The sequence below is a fragment of the Tasmannia lanceolata genome, unplaced genomic scaffold (assembly GCF_043159265.1).
Source record: "Tasmannia lanceolata isolate RefF3 unplaced genomic scaffold, GAP_Taslan_0.1 ptg000011l, whole genome shotgun sequence".
NCBI classification, from domain to species: Eukaryota; Viridiplantae; Streptophyta; class Magnoliopsida; order Canellales; family Winteraceae; genus Tasmannia; species Tasmannia lanceolata.
In genome coordinates this window covers 26,898,264-26,916,941 of record NW_027518688.1, presented here as the reverse complement: position 1 = coordinate 26,916,941, position 18,678 = coordinate 26,898,264, and the positions used below count along the sequence as shown (strand labels likewise).

The following is an 18,678-nucleotide window of genomic DNA, read 5'->3' as shown; positions in this document are numbered from 1 at the left end:
ATTTTAATTCTTAGAAATGTCTCAGCTTTTTCTCATATTTACGAAGGAGCCCTCAACCATCGGTTTCATTTCACGGGTGTTCGGAGATTTTTGTGAGTTCCGAAAATGTCCCTGACTCTTTAGCTATATTTACGTAGAAACCTGCAAGGATGACACGCTTGTTTCAAGAAAGTCCGTTGACCGTTTATATTGTGCCATCTTTGCAACATTGAGGGTGGGGCATGGAAAGGTCTATGTAAAATCGTGATTGTTGATCTAATAGAATATCTTGTAGCTTTTTATTGGTAGAATTGTAAATGTGGATTGATGATCAAGGGACTAGATCATTCGAACCATTGTTTTAAATTTCGGCTTAAATCCAAAATTTTTGATTTCGGTCGGGACTGGAATTTAAAACCGAAACCTAAACTTAAAAATTTCGGCCGAAATTATAAGATTTTCACCGAAATTTCAACCGAAACCGAAATTTAAAACCTTGATTCGAACAAGGTGTTTTTAATGGCATTTGGTGCCCGGCTTATAATTGAAATTCCAAATTGTTCTGTTCATGTAAACGAGGCAAAAGTATTGGGCCTGCCTAATAATTGTCCCTTTTAGACTTTCTCTTTAGCATTGTCCTAATAATATATTACTAGGGACACCCGAATCTAGTGTATCTATAACTGTCAAAGGCCAGACTTACGTAATTGGGGAAGTGTTCAATGGCTCAGATTGCCGCGTACACTGATTTTGGGTGTCCCAAGCAATGAAAAGGGGCAGATATAGCACTTCCCTCTTCAACGGCTATGCAGACAGTACTGTTGGAATCAATGCTGATGATCAATTTGGAAGTCCATAAAGAGATCTAAAGTTCAATAGAGACCGTTGATCAAGTAGAACATCATGGAGTGACATGTGTTGTCTTTGTCCCGTGAAGCACACCCGATAAGTGGACACCACATAAGATAAACGACGTACAAAAAATCTATATACCTTTTGTTCACGGATCCCTAAAAGAAGTTTGATCGATCAAGGGCCTAGATCATCCAATGATCGAAGCTTGTTCAGATATTTCGTTAGGACCAATGTTAACCAATCACGTGGATGTAGCACAAGTGGGACCAGATAGTGTCTATCAGGGTTTTCCTAATTACCATAGGACATGTGGCACAATTACTCACCTGGGTGTCATTCTCTATTTATAGATGGTCCTTGGAAAAACATTCCGTGGAATATTTATGGGAACAGTTGTTCGGAATGGGCACTTGGGCAGGACCACAGGAGATGGAGAAACTTGGGAGGAAATCGTACCATAAAAAATATTTCATTTCTTTTGTCCTTTATCTCTTCTGCTATTTTATTTTATTTTATTTTATTTTATTTTGTGGATTATGTTTCCCTGCACTAAATTACTTAATATGTAGTATCAATAGCATTGGTTCGAGATTGGTGTAGAGAAATGGGTTATTTTCGTTTGGTATTATTTTGTAATGTTTAAAAAAAAAAAAATTATTATTCCCAAAGAAAGACTGATTTTGCATAAGGCAGCGATGTCCGCTCCATGGGCAGGGACCGTTGGATCTGATCGAACGGTTTCGGATGTCGTCTCTCCCATCTCGCCTGGACAGCACATCTATTCCTCCTTTTGAAACCTCGCGAATTTCACCACAACAAAGTTGTAAACGATCCACGGATTGGATGGTGCACAATCAATAAGGGTATGCTTGGATTCGCGGATTTTAAAATCTTGGATTTCCTCCAAATCGTAGTTGAGAGACGAGAAGGAGACCACCCGTCGTTTTTTGATTTCTCGCCCCTTTTTCCGTCAGCAAGAGAGTAGGAGATCATCTCATGTTTCCTGGTTTTAGAAATCTCAGGGAGAGATTTCTAAAACTTGGATTTCTTACTTAAAATCCGAGATTCTAAAGAGAAGTGAAGCAGTCGATCTCCTTTCATCTCCCAACTATGATTTTGAGGAAATCCAAGATTCTAAAATCCAGCATCCAAACGGCCCCTTAATGAATGAACAACTCCATCAAAAGAGAAAGGATATGTGGAACAACCAATTACTCCCAAAGTATGCTTTAACACTGTTATGTTAGCTTTGGAGAGGGTTCCACTTGGGGTGGAATAAATTTGTTTTTATTTTCTAACTTTTAGAGTTTGCTTTCTTAGTTATTTGGTATGGGTAGGATTTTTAGAGATGAGGGTTAGCTTTTCTAGATTAGCATTGTTAGGAGTTTTAGAGGAAGTAGTTAAGAGGTGGTTGTAAGTTGATCTTCTATTTGGTATAAATAATATGGAATTAGTCTTTTTTAAGGGAAATGAAGAATTTTATCCTAGAAATTGTGTTTAAGCACAAGAAGATGTGGGTCAAGAGGCTGATCTTCCCCATAAGAAGATCAATTATGGCATTCCCCCTCACGTGCGGCCTCTCTTTTTAGGGTTAGCCTACACGTGGCACATGTGGCCCCTCTTTTGGGATGGCAAAGGTCCTGTGTAAACCTCCTGGATAGCACAAATCCACATGAATGGCCAAACCCGAAAGAGGGGCATATGTGCCACGCGTAAGCCAAAACCCAAAAGAGGGGCCACACGCGAGGGGGAGTGTTAAAGTATAAAAGCTTAAATAACGCCTTCTCCAACAGCTAAAGCTTTTGGAGTAACTGGTTGTTTCACATCACACTTTCTACTTCTTTCCACATGGGTTACCTACTCGTAATCAAACCAGAGGGAGCCTACAAGCCTATGTGGTTGTACATTTTTTAGGACTTATAGTTATACTTGGTAAAGTTTGATGCCACGTTATGTTTGCTTGCAAAACTGAGCCAAGCCTAAGATTCATTACCCACTACTCTATTTTTTTGGTAGGTAAGTTGGGATTGAACCTCCGACCTCCGGGTTGAAGATCAAAGCCTTAACCATTGAGCTAGAAACTCAATCCCCAATCACCCAATACTCTACTTGTCAGTGCCTTGTCATTTAACTCTACTACTAAAAAACCCATTTAACGGAACTTTTCTGGTAGTGAGTTGTGAGATTTTGTTACGGTCCTAAGTGGGGGCCCACCTAGGTATGAGACTGGGTGGGACCCAGCCTGGTATGGGATAGGTTTAAAGGGCCTTGCCTAACACATTCCATCAGCTCTGGAGCTTCTGGCGTATCGGTAAGGTACCTAACATTTCGTATCAGAGCAGCCACCATCTCCCGTGTTCGAGTCACGGAAGGGGCAACCTGTGAAAAGGGCTACATGGAAAAAAGGATAGAGTGAAAGCCGCCACAGAGTGGGCCACCGAGGACGGTGGGCCACCGAGGACGGCGGGTGCGGAATTATAACTCTCATGTTTAAGCCCTCTGTTTCAATGATTAGGTTCATCATAGTGTACAATTCTTAGTTCATATCATTCCCACAACGTGGCCCACTAGGCGTCTAACAGGCTTCTCATAGTAAAGGCCAATCATCCAGATTTGGGGGTTACATTTGGTTTGTCCGTTATGGGGCTTTTCTCCATTAGTGGATTGCATTTTCTGTGCCCTGATTTGGGACCACTGCACCTTAAAGATTTTAGAAGTCGTTGGTGTGTTTGTGTCATCGGCAACCATAAGAAATTGATTTCTGGGTATTTCTGAAATCTAGATGGTGTCAACTAGACCTATATACTGTTGGCTCTTATAGCCAAGTGGAGGTATCATTGTGATTTGGTTTGTGGTACGTGTAAATCCTTGGTGGTTGTTCTCTGTGTTTAATAATTTTGTTGATTGCACATTGATTAGAAAGCTAGCTACTACATGTTATTTTCTTTCCAAGTCTTGCTTGATATACTTAATCAATTCGATCTTGAACATATAATTCACGAAACATACATGTATTGACCAAACATACCTAATCCACTAGCCTAATTTACAAGAGAACCTTTTGAGAGGCATATATGCATATGGTAAATGAATGCCTATATTTTCTATCCTCTTCTCTCTTTTTGATCTTTTCTTTTTTAATGTTGAAGGGAGAAATATTGAATTGATGCCCTCAGCAATCCAACAAAGGGTGTGAAGGTGAAAAGGTTATGTGGGCTCTTGGTGATTATCTGGGTGTCAAGGTTTATGCTCGTGTAAGTGGTACTAGTGTGAGGGAGGATCAGCGCATTCTTTCAAGTGCTGTTCATGTTGTTGTTGGCACTCCTGGTCATGTTTTTGATAGGCTGCGAAGACAATCTCTTCGTCCTGACTATTTTAAGATGTTTGTGTTGGGCGAGGCTGATGAAATGTTTAAATAGGTTTCAAGGATCAGGTCCTCCCTTAACCTGTATCTTTATACTAGCTTTCTTAACTATATCATGTACTTGAGGTGTGGCAACTTATTCCTGACGAAGTAATATAATAAAATAGCATGTTCTATAGGTGTTGTAATTTGCTCGAGGTAAATTAATAAAATTTTAGAACTACACTTCTTTCAAGTATATAGCTCATCTTGTATGTGGGGCATATAGCTCTAGTGGATCTTCTCATCCTATCCAGGATGGCCATAATGGCCTTAAATGTCATATATAAGTAAATGCCTCTTAAGTCCAACCATTTTTCGTATTTCGTTGCAGGTTGTGCAGACAGTTCCAATTTATTTGTATATTTGAAAAAAAAAAAAAAAAAACCTTTTACCGGCCGTCTAGACCGCCGCAAATACGTGAACAAAGCGTATAAATTAGACTATTACCGGCGATTACTAACCGCCGGCGATTCGTATTATTTTCCGGGACGGACTATAACCGCCGGGAATAATGGATTAAACAACATTTTGCACCCCGATTAGCCAGCGTTCATGCCCGCTGCGAATTATATATACACCGGCGGTTTACTAAACCTGCCGGCTACACCTTTGCCCACAGTAGTGTCGCCGGTGGTTTGTGACCGCAGGTAATCCGCCGGGAATATTTTGCGTCGGGCTAGACCGCCGGTAAATACACTTTTTCTTGTAGTATAAAGAGATGTTAGGACTATGGCATGAATTCAGCTTTCTGCCTTAATTACATACATGATGGACCCATGGATATTACACATTGAATGGGCAAAAGTATGAGTGGGACCCACTTGCTCAATGATCCCAACCATTTGTTTCCATGGGCCTTGATATGGATAGCCATAGGAAAAAAAATCCATCTCCATTAGAGGATTCTAACCATCCAATACCTGCTCGTATATATATTTTTCCATGGGCATCCAATAAAAATAGAGGAATGTTTGACACTCCTTACATTCCCTTTCACAACTTCAAGGTGAAAATGAATCTAGGGGTGGTTATTCGGTTATAACCGAACCGAAATAACCAAAATTTGGTAACCGAAACCGAACCGAAATTTTTAAACACCTAACCGAAACCAAACCAATAAAAAAATCGGTTATTTCGGCTAACCGAATAGTGTTAGAAAAAGAGGGGAAAAAACAAAATCTCCGTTTTGATCGGAGGGCTAGGATCATCCAATAGAAATGATTTTTTGAGCACACCCTAATTAAGTTGTGATCAATCAAATGGACGGTTTTTATCATTCTACGGAGTGCCCATATAGCACTTTTTTTAAAAAAAATAATGGTTTTTATCATAATTTCGGTTATTTCGGTTAATTGAATTTTTTTTTGAGATAACCGAAACCGAAATTGATGAACTGAAATTCCAAAAAAAAAAAACCGAAACCGAACCGAAAAGGAAAAAAACCAAACCAAACCGACCGAACCAATTCGGTTCGGTTCAGTTATTCGGTTATAACCGAATAATGAATTCTCACCAAACCATGTTAATTAGAGGAGAAATAATGTATGATGCCCGACCGTCAAAATAAAAGGCAGAGAGAGACAAAATCTCTAATTAGAGAAGTGTGAAACCAATAGGGTTGGAATTTGGCATTAGTGCTATGCCAGTGATTATCTTTGGGTCCCATCTAAGGACCTATATGTATAATCTGGACCATTGATCTTGTAGAACAGTATTAGATGACCCACAGTTACCAAAAAAAAGTGCCATCGCCGCTGACCCACATGATCTTGTTTCATGCTAAACGGACATTCCATTGGGTGACATAAAGTGTTACAAATACCAACTGTTTAACTTTTCTTAGCAGAACTCTAGACAATGCTTGATGGATCGAGGGGTAGGATCATCAGATCAAAGTATTATCAACATAAAGTGATAATACCCATCTTTTCCATGAAAAGATTGTTTCGTTTTAATTATTTTGACGAACAGGCAGACGAAATTATTGTTTCTACGGCCAAAATAGCAAGCATGCTACTTGGGCTGCGATTTTAATTCTTAGAAATGTCTCAGTTTTTTCTCATATTTACGAAGGAGCCCTCAACTCTCGGGTTCATTTCACGGGTGTGTTCGGAAATTTTTGTGAGTTCCGAAAAAGTCACTTACTCGTTAGCTATATTTACGTAGGGCTGCACATGGTTCGGTCCGGTTTATGGAGTTTTTTTTAACCGAACTAATCACATCAGTTTGTAGAAAATCCAAACCGTAAAGAAACCGATCGGGGGTATAACCGAACCGATTTTAACCGGTTTGGTTCGGTTCGATTCGGTTCACAGTTTATCCGGTACAAATCCAAATCAAATAGTTAAATATGTTTATCTATAAAAATAAAAGACTTATCTATCCAAATCAACAAGACCAACAAGCTCTCTCTTTCTCTCTCACGAAACAAAAAAAATGAAGAGACCCCTCCCACTCTAACCCTAATCGAGGGCCTTATAAAGGGGATGGTATATTCGACCCCTCCCTTTTCTTCTCTTGGACAGCACCTCTAAGTATTTAGGACTATTCTTTTTACACTTCTAAGGGGTGGTCTAAGGGTATGGACTGAATGTATTCTTTACTTTTGAATACATGGAATTGATATAGGCACACGGCCCTTGTTTAAATCACCCATCTTCTCTTTGCAAATGAAATAACTCACCTTGGATTTGAGAATGACACAAAATCTGTTCGCCTTTCCTTCCATTTCTCGGTTTGGTTTGGTTAATTTTCTGTTTAAAACTTTAAAACTGTGAACCGAACCGATGGGATCGGTTCGGTAAAATTCTAAACCGTGACCGAACCAATGCCGAGAATAACCAAACCAAACCAAACCGAAAGGGCTAGTTCGGTTCGGTTTATCGGTTTGGCCGGTTTTTTGTGCAGCCCTAGTAGAAACCTACAAGGATGACACGCTTGTTTCAGGAAAGTCCGTTGACCCTTTATATTGTAACATCTTTGCAACATCAAGGGTGGGGCATGGGAAGGTCTATGTGAAATCGTGATTGTTGATGTTACAGAATATCTTCTAGCTTTTTATTGGTAGAATTGTAAATGTGGATTGATGATGAAGGGACTAGATCATTCGAACCATTGTTTTAAATTTCGGCTTAAATCCAAAAATTTGGATTTCAGTCGGGACCGGCATATAAAACCGAAACCTAAACTTAAAAATTTCGGCTGAAATTATAAGATTTTCACCGAAATTTCCACCGAAACCGAAATTTAAAGCCATGATTCGAACAAGGTGTTTTTAATGGCATTTGTCCCGTGACCCACACCCCATAAGATATTTCGTACAAAAATCTATTTATTTTTTGTTCACGGATCCTAAAAGAAGTTTGATCGATCAAGGGCCTAGATCATCCAATGAAGCTGTTCAGATATTTCGTTAGGACCAATGTTAACCAATCACGTGGATGTAGCACAAGTGGGACCAGATATTGTTTATCAGGGTTTTCCCAATTTTCTGGATTTTTTAATAAAATAAAGATCACACAATTACCATAGGACATTTCACATGTGGCACAATTACTCATCTGGGTGTCATTCTCTATTTATAGATGATCCTTGGAAAAACATTCTGCGGAGTATTTATGGGGACAGTTGTACGGAATGGGCACTTGGGCAGGACCACAGGAGATGGAGAAACTTGGGAGGATATGGATGGCAAAACAAAAAGCAAATTTGAAGTTGGTAATTTTTTCCACTTAGAAAGAAAAAGATATTGACGCCCCCTAGACATAGGTTAATAATCATACCGTAAAAATAAATTTCACTTCTTTTGTCCTTTATCTCCTCTGCTATTTCCTTTTATTAATGATTTGCTAGGGTCCACCCCAAAAGGCATTTTCGCGGCCGGTCTGTCGAATGTCAGACCATCCACCTCGTGAGTAAAGACAACAGCTTTTGTCTCCATTCACGAGGTGGCTGGTCTTACATGGGAAGGCTAGCCGCGAAATGCCTTTTTCGATGGACACTAGCAATTCCCTTTCTTTTATTATGTGGATTGTGTTTTTCTGCACTAAATTTACTTAATATGGAGTATCAATAACATTGGTTTGCGATTACGGTAGAGAAACCGGTTATTTTCGTTTGTTAATGTTATCTGTAATGTTAGAAAAATTGAATTATCAAAGAAAGACCAATTTTGGATAAGGCAACTACGTCCAATCCATGGGCAGGGACCGTTGGATCTGATCCAACGGTTTCAGCTGTCGTCTCTCCCATCTCGCCTTTGACCGCATCAGCATTAAACCTCGCGAATTTCACTACAACAAGGTTTTAAATGATCCAGGGATTGGATGATGCACAATCTTAATGAATGAACAGCTCCATCAAAAGAGAAAGGTTATGTAAAAAAACAATTACTCCAAAAGTATGCTTTAACACTGTTGTGTTAGCTTTGGCGTGGGTCCACTCGGGGTGGAATAAATTAGTTTTGATTTTGTAGCTTTTTAGAGTTTGCTTTCTTAGTTGTTTGGTATGGGTAGGGTTCTTAGAGAGATAAGTATTAGCTTTTCTAGGTTAGCTTTGTTAGGAGCTTTAGAAGAAGTATTTAAGCGGTGGATGTAAGTTGATTTTCTATTTGGTATAAATAATTTGTAATTAGTCTTTTTGAACACATGTAATTTGCTCTGATACCATGTGAAACAACCAATTACTCCAAAAGCTTAAGCGGTTAATCTTTTATAGTTTAACACGATACCCTCCGACAGAGTACTGGAAAACCAGAAACTAAAAAGGAATTGAATGTGGATGAGGTCCCAAGATCAGATCGGATTTTGACTGTCAGATTTCTCAACATGCATATGCTTCTACATCTATGTGATTTTGCTAAGATAAATTCAGTTAAAACTTACTTTCATGCCAATTTCACTACAACAAAGTTTGGTTTTACTGGCAGTCAACCTCCATAAAAGTCCTAAAATTAGAAGTTAGAAGGTACACCTTCCTTTATATATATCAACTGGCATGCCTCCAAACAAGTTGATTTGTGCGAATTATGGGATCATAGATATAAGATATTTTGAGCATATTTCAACCCTGAAAGGGCCTTCTACCGCTCTGCCAAAGGATCATAATTGTGCCTATCACACCATGGTCGTCAGTGGTCAGTGACAGAGCCAGGATTTATGAATAAAGGGGGCAAGCTTATAAAGGTTTATACATAAGGGGGGTAGGCCTTCAAATTTTAAAGGGGGCTGGACCCAATTGAGTTTGGCCTATTAAGGATTTGGCCCAACTCAACAGGGGCAACTGCCCACCTTATGCTACATGTAGCTCTGCCCCTGGTGGTCACAAGGTCCATGGTTCACCAGTAGGGGGTCCGCCTAACCCCAGCTTACAATTTGCTGGGATGACCGCTATATGCTGAAAACAATCTTTATGAAAACCTTTATCCAAGCACTGTGGGAGCCCTTAAGTATCTCACATTTTTAGCTGTTATTAATTGTAAATGAATAACGTAATAGCTTTTATCAAGGTTGATCTGACAAACTTTCTTTTGGAATGGGTTTTGTGTTGTTATTTTCAAAATAAAGAGTATTTTTAAAATGATTTTTGAAATAAAAAGATTTTATTTTGGGTAAATGGGTGTTTTGAGAGAGAGAGAGAGAGAGAGAGAAGGAAAAGGCTTGTGGGAGACTAAAAGTATAGTCCAACCTTGGAAAGTGAGTAAAGTTGAGAGGAGTTAATAAGTATCACTCCACTTTTCCCTCTTGTTTTGAAATTTACGAATTTTGCAAATGACAGACCAATAGACCGGCGTAATATGAGCAGCCGATTGACGATTGATCGAGATCTAATAGTTGTTGGGGGAGGATAGGGTTTAACTAAACCCAACAATCACTCAAGAGCCGATCTAGACCGTAGAATTACGATTTGGCCTGATTTAATGGTCAAATTAATCGTCGTGTTGCCGTCCATCCAGTAGGAATTGAACCTACGAATTTGCCAATGTTGAGTTGGGCGCTTTAACCATTCAGTCATGGATGCTTAACAGAGAGAATCGTCAATCTCAGCGAGTGAAGTAGGTTTTGGTATTCCTTCTCGAGCTTCTATTTCTTCCGTTAAGAGAGATTCGGGAAAAGATGGAATAGGAAGACGTGTTTCCCATATTGATACGGTGCCATGAAAGGGTGCATTTCTACAAAAAAAACACACTAAGTCTATATATAGCCTACCCAAAAAAAGTCTATATAGACCAGAAACTCACTTTGTGTTGTAGTCCGGGGTTGCATTGTGTGAATCGAATTCTAGTGATTTCCAAATCCTCTTCTCCCTTTGTAGAGATTTTTAATTTCTCCTTTATTTCTTTTTCTATTATTTCTTTCTGGTATCTGTCTTTTGTGAAAACAGAAACCAGTATATCTAAGACTTGCAAAATCTGAAGGTGTTTTGTGTCTGTTTTCGCTTGTGCTTAGCATCAACAAGCATTAATAGATTGTGCCTATTGGGCTTCATTATATCCTGGAGGCAAACTTGTGGATTCCTTCAAGTGGTGGGGGCGTATATCGTCTTAAGAAAAAGCGACATCATATATAACACGCATTGAAGCATCATTTTCTTCTACATCTCCACCAAGATTCATCCCCACTTTTTCATCAACACTACGATTTGCGAATCTATAAAATCTATGGTCTCAAAAGCTCAAACAATTTCTTTTATGTATCCATAGGTTGATCCAACCCTTTATCGCGGGAGTCCTATAGTGTCTCACTTTCACATGTCCTACCCACTCTTATTTAGCGGGAATTTTATTTGTTAATTCATGCACTCATCCACCGGAGTGGCCTTTGAGAATCCACGTCCCTTGCAACTAGATGCATGCCAACTCAACCTCTTAAGAGTGTTCTTTTTACTTCTTTCTGCATGGATTACCTACTCGTAATCTAACCAGCCGGAGCCTACAGGCGTATGTGGCTGTACATTTTAGAGGACTTATAGTTATACTTGGTAAAGTTGGGTGCCACGTTATGTTTGGTTTCAAAACTGAGCCAAGCCTAAGATTAATTACCCACTACTCTATATTTTTGGTAGGTAAGCTGGGATTGAACCTCCTCCTCCGGGTTGAAGAACAAAGCTGATGCATGTGCATCTGACACAATCATCAAATCAATGGTCCATGTTGATCACAAAATTTCAAGAATTTTAGATTTTATTAGATTTCATTTATTTAGTTCTTAGAGTTAGCAGTCCAGGGCTAGGAGAAATTTTAGGAATATCTTTTAGTTGGATTATGATAGAAGTTTTACTTTTGGTAGGATTTTTTTTGAGAAATTATAGGGAAAGTAAAGTTATCTTTTAAGATTTGTTTTAGAGAAGTTTTGGGAAGTAGTACGATTGAGTTAGTTTTTTTTTTTTTTGGACGAAATTCCCATCTTGTTTGGAAACCCATGTGTGGAGGAATATTAGGAATTTTAGATTTGCTAGGAGATCTTTTCAAAAGCCTATAAATAGGCATTAATATGTAAACGTTTTTAATTATCTTTATTGGAATAAAATTTAGTTGCCTATCGTTCATTTTTGGAGACGTACACTAGAGCCTCTACTGCTCTTTTGACCCTAGAGAGCCACCTGCTGCTATCTCTACAACAAGCCATCTGCTGTATGTTTTTGCCGCCTCAATTCAACCACCTGTTGAATATTTCAAATACAAGCTTCTTGATTGGAATAAAAATTTGAGTTGATGATTCAAATCATCTGCTACTTGCCGCTGCCCCGAGTCCCGCCGGAAAGTCCCGTAGCACAGCCACCTGCTGCTGTTGCAAAGAATAATCTACAGGTTAGATCATGGTCTTGATTGCCCAATTCTCTATCTCCTTATTTTTGGAAATTTAAAACTTTATTTTCATCTTGTTTTTATGTCCAGCAGCCCTTGAATATATCACGGACTTTACACCTTTATCTTAGCCTTTCTAAACCATCCATTACCTTGACCACAGTAAAACCGATCACCATCCCTAAACCAACAGTTAGCGAATGTTAAATCAATTACATCCTTGCACCACATATCTGCCAGCCACCTCCATGTTTTGTGAACCGATTAACCCAAAGAAGCCATATTTCTTGATTATTATTTTTGTTAAACCAACTACCTATAGCTCCGCAATTGTTTCCTTTACTTCCCTTTTATCTAGATTTAAGCTTCCGCTATATACGCCCCTACGATATTTGGTATCAGAGTAGACTTGTGAAGTTTCTCAACTTTGCAAATATTGGATCCTATTCATCAACTTTGCAAAGTTTCTCCACCATAATCATGCAGCCAAAAAGGAATGAAGAAGGAAGTTCGGCCTCTGCTGACCTCGTGTTAGTGGGGTTACTCAAGAAATTTAACGAGATGCAAGAACAACAACGAATTCGAGATGAAGAACAACAAGTTCGCGATGAAAAGTTTCAAACTCATATCAACACCTTTACTGAGCAAGTCAAAGCGATGATGATAGATTAGACCTGCGTGTTGAAGAACATGGTTTGAAAGAGGCATTATCTTCAACCTTCATTGAAGATCCGCAGATGCCAGAAGAACCCCTACTTGAGGATTCCCTCAAGGAAGAAGACAATATTGATGAAGATCCACATCACGTTGATGAACACATAGTGATTGACGCCGATCGAAGTGAAAGTTACTTTTTGCCTTCGCCACCAAAGCTCAAAGATTTTATCGAGGGTGAGCTTTCTGATCAAATCAAATTCCACCGTACATTGAAGCATGCCAGTATAATTGCTCGATGGAAATATCTAGTCCGTTGGAAAGACCTGCAGTACCACATCCAATTTACCAATTTTTACTCTCAGCGCCATGATCAACCTCGATCTGAACTCGTGGTCGAGTTCTTTTCAAGAATTGGGGTCTGATGCAGGTACATCTCGCACAATCACAAAGATTAACGGTCAAGATCGTCGGAATCTTGATCAGGATCAGCAAATCATCGTAATATCGAACGGCTCCCAAATCGACGGTCCTCCTTTACCAAGGATTCATAGTTTTATTTTATTTAGTTTTATTTTTTTTGAAAAATTGTTCTTATGTGTCGGCCGAATTCAAGATAGAGTAGAGATTGAGTTAGAGAGTTAAGAGTCTTTTAGGATTGTGTTGCTTAGAAGTTGGTCGTTTTCTCCAAATCTTTCAACGTATGAATGTTGAGAAATTTTAGGAAAAGTTGGAGAAAATATAGGATTTGAGATTTATCTTTTCATATTTGTAAGGAGTTATATTAGATTAGGAAAGGTCTAGCAAAATCTATAAAAGCAAGCTATGTAAACAAAAATTTCAAGTTATTGATGAATAAAATTTGGTTGCCTCTTGTTGCCTTTTTGGAGAAGGTACACTAGAGCCATCTGCTGCTCTTTTGACCCTCTATGAGAGAGCCACTTGCTACTATCTCTACAACAAGCCATCTGCTACCTGTTTTTGCCACCTCAATTCAACTAAATGCTATTGAATATTTCAAATACAAGCTTCCCCTGCGTTAAAAGCCTTAATCATTGAGCTAGAGACTCAATCCCAATCACCCAATACTTTAGTTGTTAGTGCCTTGTCACTAAACTCTACTACTAAAAAAACCATTTAAAGGTTGTTTTCTGGAAGTCAACTTGTGAGATTTATGACTTTCTTTTCTGTCTCTCTCTCTACTACTCTATTTTTTGGTAGGTAAGCTGGGATGGGTTAAAGAACAAAGCCTTAACCATTGAGCTAGAGACTCAATCCCAATCACCCAATACTCTAGTTGTCAGTATCTAGACATTTAACTCTACTACTAAAAAAACATTTAAAGGTTGTTTTCTGGTGGTCGACTTGTGAGATTTATGACTCTCTCTCTCTCTCTCCATAATTTCCATTGGGTGACATAGTGTTGCAAATATCAATTGTTTAACTTTTCTTGGCAGAACTCTAGACAATGCTTGATGGATCGAGTGGCTAGGATCATCCGATCAAAGTATTATCAACGGAAAAAGGCCCAACTGGTGGTTTCCGTTTGGATCAACGGATCTTGATAGATAGGAATGACACAAGTGTGATCCGAAAATTGGTTGTTAGGAAAGATCCTAGTAGTTATCAGTCTTTTTTAGAATTTTCAATAACTAGAGGGGTGTCAAAATTAAAATGAGAGAGTGTGAACATTATTTAAAAATACATTACCTTGTCATGAAGACAAACGAAAATGACCCAGGGGATTACAGGTAAACCGCCTCAACTACCCTTTGCACCCCCACACTCTTAAACGCTAACCTAAAATTAACCACATTTCCTAATTCATCTAACACTAAAAAAAATATTAGGAGGAGCACGGAATGCTAAACTGAAAGGTGCCGTTGCAAAAACCCAGCTACAAGGTTGCCCCCAATGGTCCATCTCACAAAAGTATAATATACTTCGGTTAGATGGTCCAATGGGGGCCTTGTAGCTGGTTTTTTGGAAGTGCACCCTTCAATTTAGCATTCCTCGTACTAACAGATCAAAACTTCAAAATCTATTCAAAAATAAAATACCCACTAGATTAAAAAAAACCCTAATTTCAGCTCACCAAATCTATCCACTACAAAAACTCCAGTACGCCAAGAAACTCAAACTCTATAACACATGAAGTGCACCAACAGCATGCAGTACTCCACATCTCCCCATCATGAATTCCGGCAACCACGAAACCCTTCTCTCTGGCAAAGTCACCACCTCGGACCATATCATCTCTCGTCGTCTCTTGTCGGAGATCCACGCCCTCGAGCTCGCCCTCGCCCTAATCTTCTTCCTGCTAATACAATCCCTAAGGAAACAAAGGAGCCATGGCCTACCCGTCTGGCCCTTTCTCGGTATGTTACCTTCGATGATCGTGGCCGTACAATCCAACATGTACGAGTGGATCACTAACGTGTTGGAACGCCAGAACGGGACGTTCACATTCATGGGCCCATGGCTTAGTAACCTCAATTGTGTGGTCACCGCGGACCCACGCAACCTCGAACACTTGTTAAAGACCAATTTCCCCAATTTCCCCAAAGGCGAGTACTTCCGAAACACCGTCCGGGACCTCCTCGGAGACGGTATCTTCAATGCCGATGACGAGATATGGCGTCAACAAAGAAAGACGGCAAGTATCGAATTCCACTCCGCCGGATTCCGGCAGATGACCGTCGAATCGTTGATCGATCTTGTCCACTCGCGATTATTGCCTGTGTTGGAAGATTTTCTCCAAAGGCAAGTGCCCATAGACTTACAAGATGTGCTATTAAGGCTAACATTTGATAATGTGTGCATGATAGCCTTTGGTGTGGACCCCGGTTGTTTGGGGCCAGGCCTACCAGTGATACCCTTTGCGAGATCATTCGAGGACGCCACGGAGGCGACCACTATGCGTTTTATGACACCCACAATTGTATGGAAAGCCATGCGATTTCTCAATGTGGGCCCCGAGAGGAAGCTTAAGCGATCAATCATAGGCGTCCATCAATTCGCTGATGATGTGATACGAACAAGGAAGAAGGAGATCAAATTGGATTCCGGCGAGAAGACATCACGATCTGATCTCTTGACGATATTTATGACATTAAAGGATGATGATGGGAAGCCGTTCTCCGATAAGTTCTTGAGGGACATTTGCATAAATTTCATACTTGCCGGGAGGGATACTTCGTCGGTGGCATTGGCTTGGTTTTTCTGGTTGCTCGATCGGAATCCGGACGTGGAAAAACAAATTCTGATGGAAATCTGCGATATACTCAGCAAGAGGGAATCTTTGGATGGTGAGGGGAAGGTGGTATTTAGGCCGGAGGAGATGAAGAGAATGGAGTACTTGCAAGCGGCTTTATCTGAGGCTCTAAGGTTGTATCCTTCAGTGCCAGTGGATCACAAGGAGGTATGCTCATTTTATCCATGTATGCATGCGTGAAATCATGTAATGAATAAATGTATTGGTTATCATCCATGCATGTATATAATTATGCACCTTAATTTACATATATGTTTCTATAATCTAATTCTTCTGGTGGGGTTGGTTTGGATACAACCTTATACATACATACATATACATCCAACATATGCATGTATTTGTGTATGTGAGTGGATATACGGATGCATACTTGTACAAGTATAGAATTGGCACTAACATTTGAATGTACATGAATCATGCATGTAAAAATACAATTATTTATGTGCCAGTATGAATGTATGTATTATTATCTATTTATGCATGCAAATTACATAATCTATGAGCTAATTATCTCAAAACAGAACACTTAAATAATTCAATTTAGATATTTGATAATGGCATCCTAATTATCATTTTGAGAGATAACAAACAGTAGAACTATGGAAACTTCATCTGTATTTTCTTCCAACAGGTGGTAGAAGACGATGTATTCCCCGATGGGACCGTATTGAAGAAAGGAACAAAGGTGATCTACGCCATCTACACCATGGGAAGGATGGAGAGCATATGGGGGAAGGATTGCAAAGAGTTTAAGCCGGAGAGATGGCTTAGAGACGGTCGATTCACAAGCGAATCTGCTTATAAATTTACGGCATTCAATGGGGGGCCGAGGCTATGCTTAGGGAAAGATTTCGCTTATTATCAAATGAAATGTGTTGCGGCTTCGATCATTTATCGTTATCGTGTGAAGGTACTCGAAAATTTTCCGGTGGAGCCAAAGCTAGCACTTACTATGTACATGAAATATGGATTGAAGGTGATGCTCTACAAGCGAGACGAGTCAGAGATTCAGGATTACCAGAAAATTAGGCCCTAAGATTTGAAGGTTTACTTGTTGTGTAAATTATAACTATACTTTTATTATAACTATAAGAATATTATAACAATAATAATAGTAATAACTAATAATAAGAATAGTAATACTGTTATTGTTATTATTATTACTATTATTATTAGTACTATTTTTTCTTTTGCTAAATGCTTGGATTATATTGCTAGGGCCTATAATAAGGAAACAAGTAGTAAATAGAGTTCATTCAGGTTTGTTTTAAGGTGATTAATTACAAATTAATGTTGTGTTAATATATTCATGAAGGATTATGGCTTCTCAATTTTGACCTTCTTGATGAAATAAGATTATTTAATCTCAATCTGGATTCTCATACATTACCAAGAATAAGGCGTGACATCATGTCATCTCCACCATCCACATGGCAGCTTACGAAATTGAACCAATCAGGTGATCCTGATCATCAAATTAATTGGATTTTGCCATTCCATCTGGAGTGCAGTACACAAATCAGATCGTTAGGATCATCTAATAAATTTTGATATTTATATTGTATACCATCCATGGAGGGGCCGGTCCCACCGGATGCATAAATGTGCAGCCGAGATTACATGATGGGTGTTAGGATCATCCCATGGAGATGATTTACGGGGTACAATCTATTTATGCTGTGGCCCAACAATGATCGGTTTGGATCGTCTTACAAAGTGGGTCCACTGTACTTTTTGAAAATACTACATAAAATCTCCTTTATATGCGGCAATCCATGAGCTTGAACGAGAAGCCATCTATCACAAGCTTCTTCTTGCTAGAACCTACCAACTTGATAGACTATGGATATGGAAACATATTCTAGATTCTCTCATTGCTGTAAAAATCATTCGAGGGGCTTTCAACTGCCCTTGGAGGAAGATCCCTCCTGTTGATAAAATTCGCGAACTCTTGAATCACCTCTATTCTTGGTCCTTAACATACATACGGAGAGAAGCTACTGGAGCTGCTGATTACCTCTCAAAATCATACTGTCCATGCAAAGAGATAACATTTCTCCTGATCACATTCGCTTCCCCTTCCTTCACATTGTAGCTAAGGACTGCTCTGGTGTAATCCATCAACGTTTGTAATTAATCTGTATTTTTTATTAATCAACTGGTAGGGGTCTGCCTAACCCCAAATTACACACCCAAAAAAGTCAACTGGTAGGGGTCTGTCTAACCCCCGCGTTTTATTAATCACAGAAACCGTTAAAGGGGGGGATTTTATCCGTTTGGGGGGGGGGGGGGGGGGGGGGGGGGGGGGATATCAGTTCCGTTTTTCTATCTATAAATACATGTTTTGGGTAGCTAATATGTTGGCACTACCACGTTTTAATAATTGTACAAACCAAGCTTGTCATTTCTTTTTTAGTTGGCTCTTGAGAGTTTTTTGGAAATTGTAATAACAATTGACCGCTGATTAAAAAAGAAAAGACAAGCTGGGTTTGTGAAATTATTAAAACATGGTAGTGCTAACATCAATAGTCTTAGGTAAACATCGCTTTGCTAGTAAAAATAGGACCCTTTAAAAAATTGCAAAAAGAAGCAGTATTTTTCTTGGCTCCAATACTGCACATTGGATTAGAAAGTCATTCATAAAATGCCAATGGCTGATTTTAAAGTAATGGATCTTGAAGGTCGGATGCTACAGAGTTTAAACCG

At 39.2% G+C, this 18,678-nt stretch overlaps 1 protein-coding gene across 1 annotated transcript; it reads left to right on the top strand.

The window, feature by feature from the left end:
• Positions 1-14,855: 14,855 nt before the first annotated feature.
• LOC143886339 (cytochrome P450 86B1-like) lies at positions 14,856-17,227 on the top strand. The gene is made up of 2 exons (XM_077390287.1): positions 14,856-16,119; positions 16,604-17,227. Exons 1-2 carry the CDS (start codon positions 14,893-14,895, stop codon positions 17,006-17,008), a joined length of 1,632 nt encoding a protein of 543 aa, XP_077246402.1. The 5' UTR covers positions 14,856-14,892; the 3' UTR covers positions 17,009-17,227.
• Positions 17,228-18,678: the final 1,451 nt, after the last annotated feature.

Excerpts from the sequence above, each read along its gene's own strand:
- LOC143886339 (XM_077390287.1), top strand. The coding sequence starts at position 14,893 with ATGAATTCCGGCAACCACGAAACCCTTCTCTCTGGCAAAGTCACCACC. Across the intron at positions 16,120-16,603 it reads TGCCAGTGGATCACAAGGAG|GTGGTAGAAGACGATGTATT; the intron begins GTATGCTCATTT and ends TTCTTCCAACAG.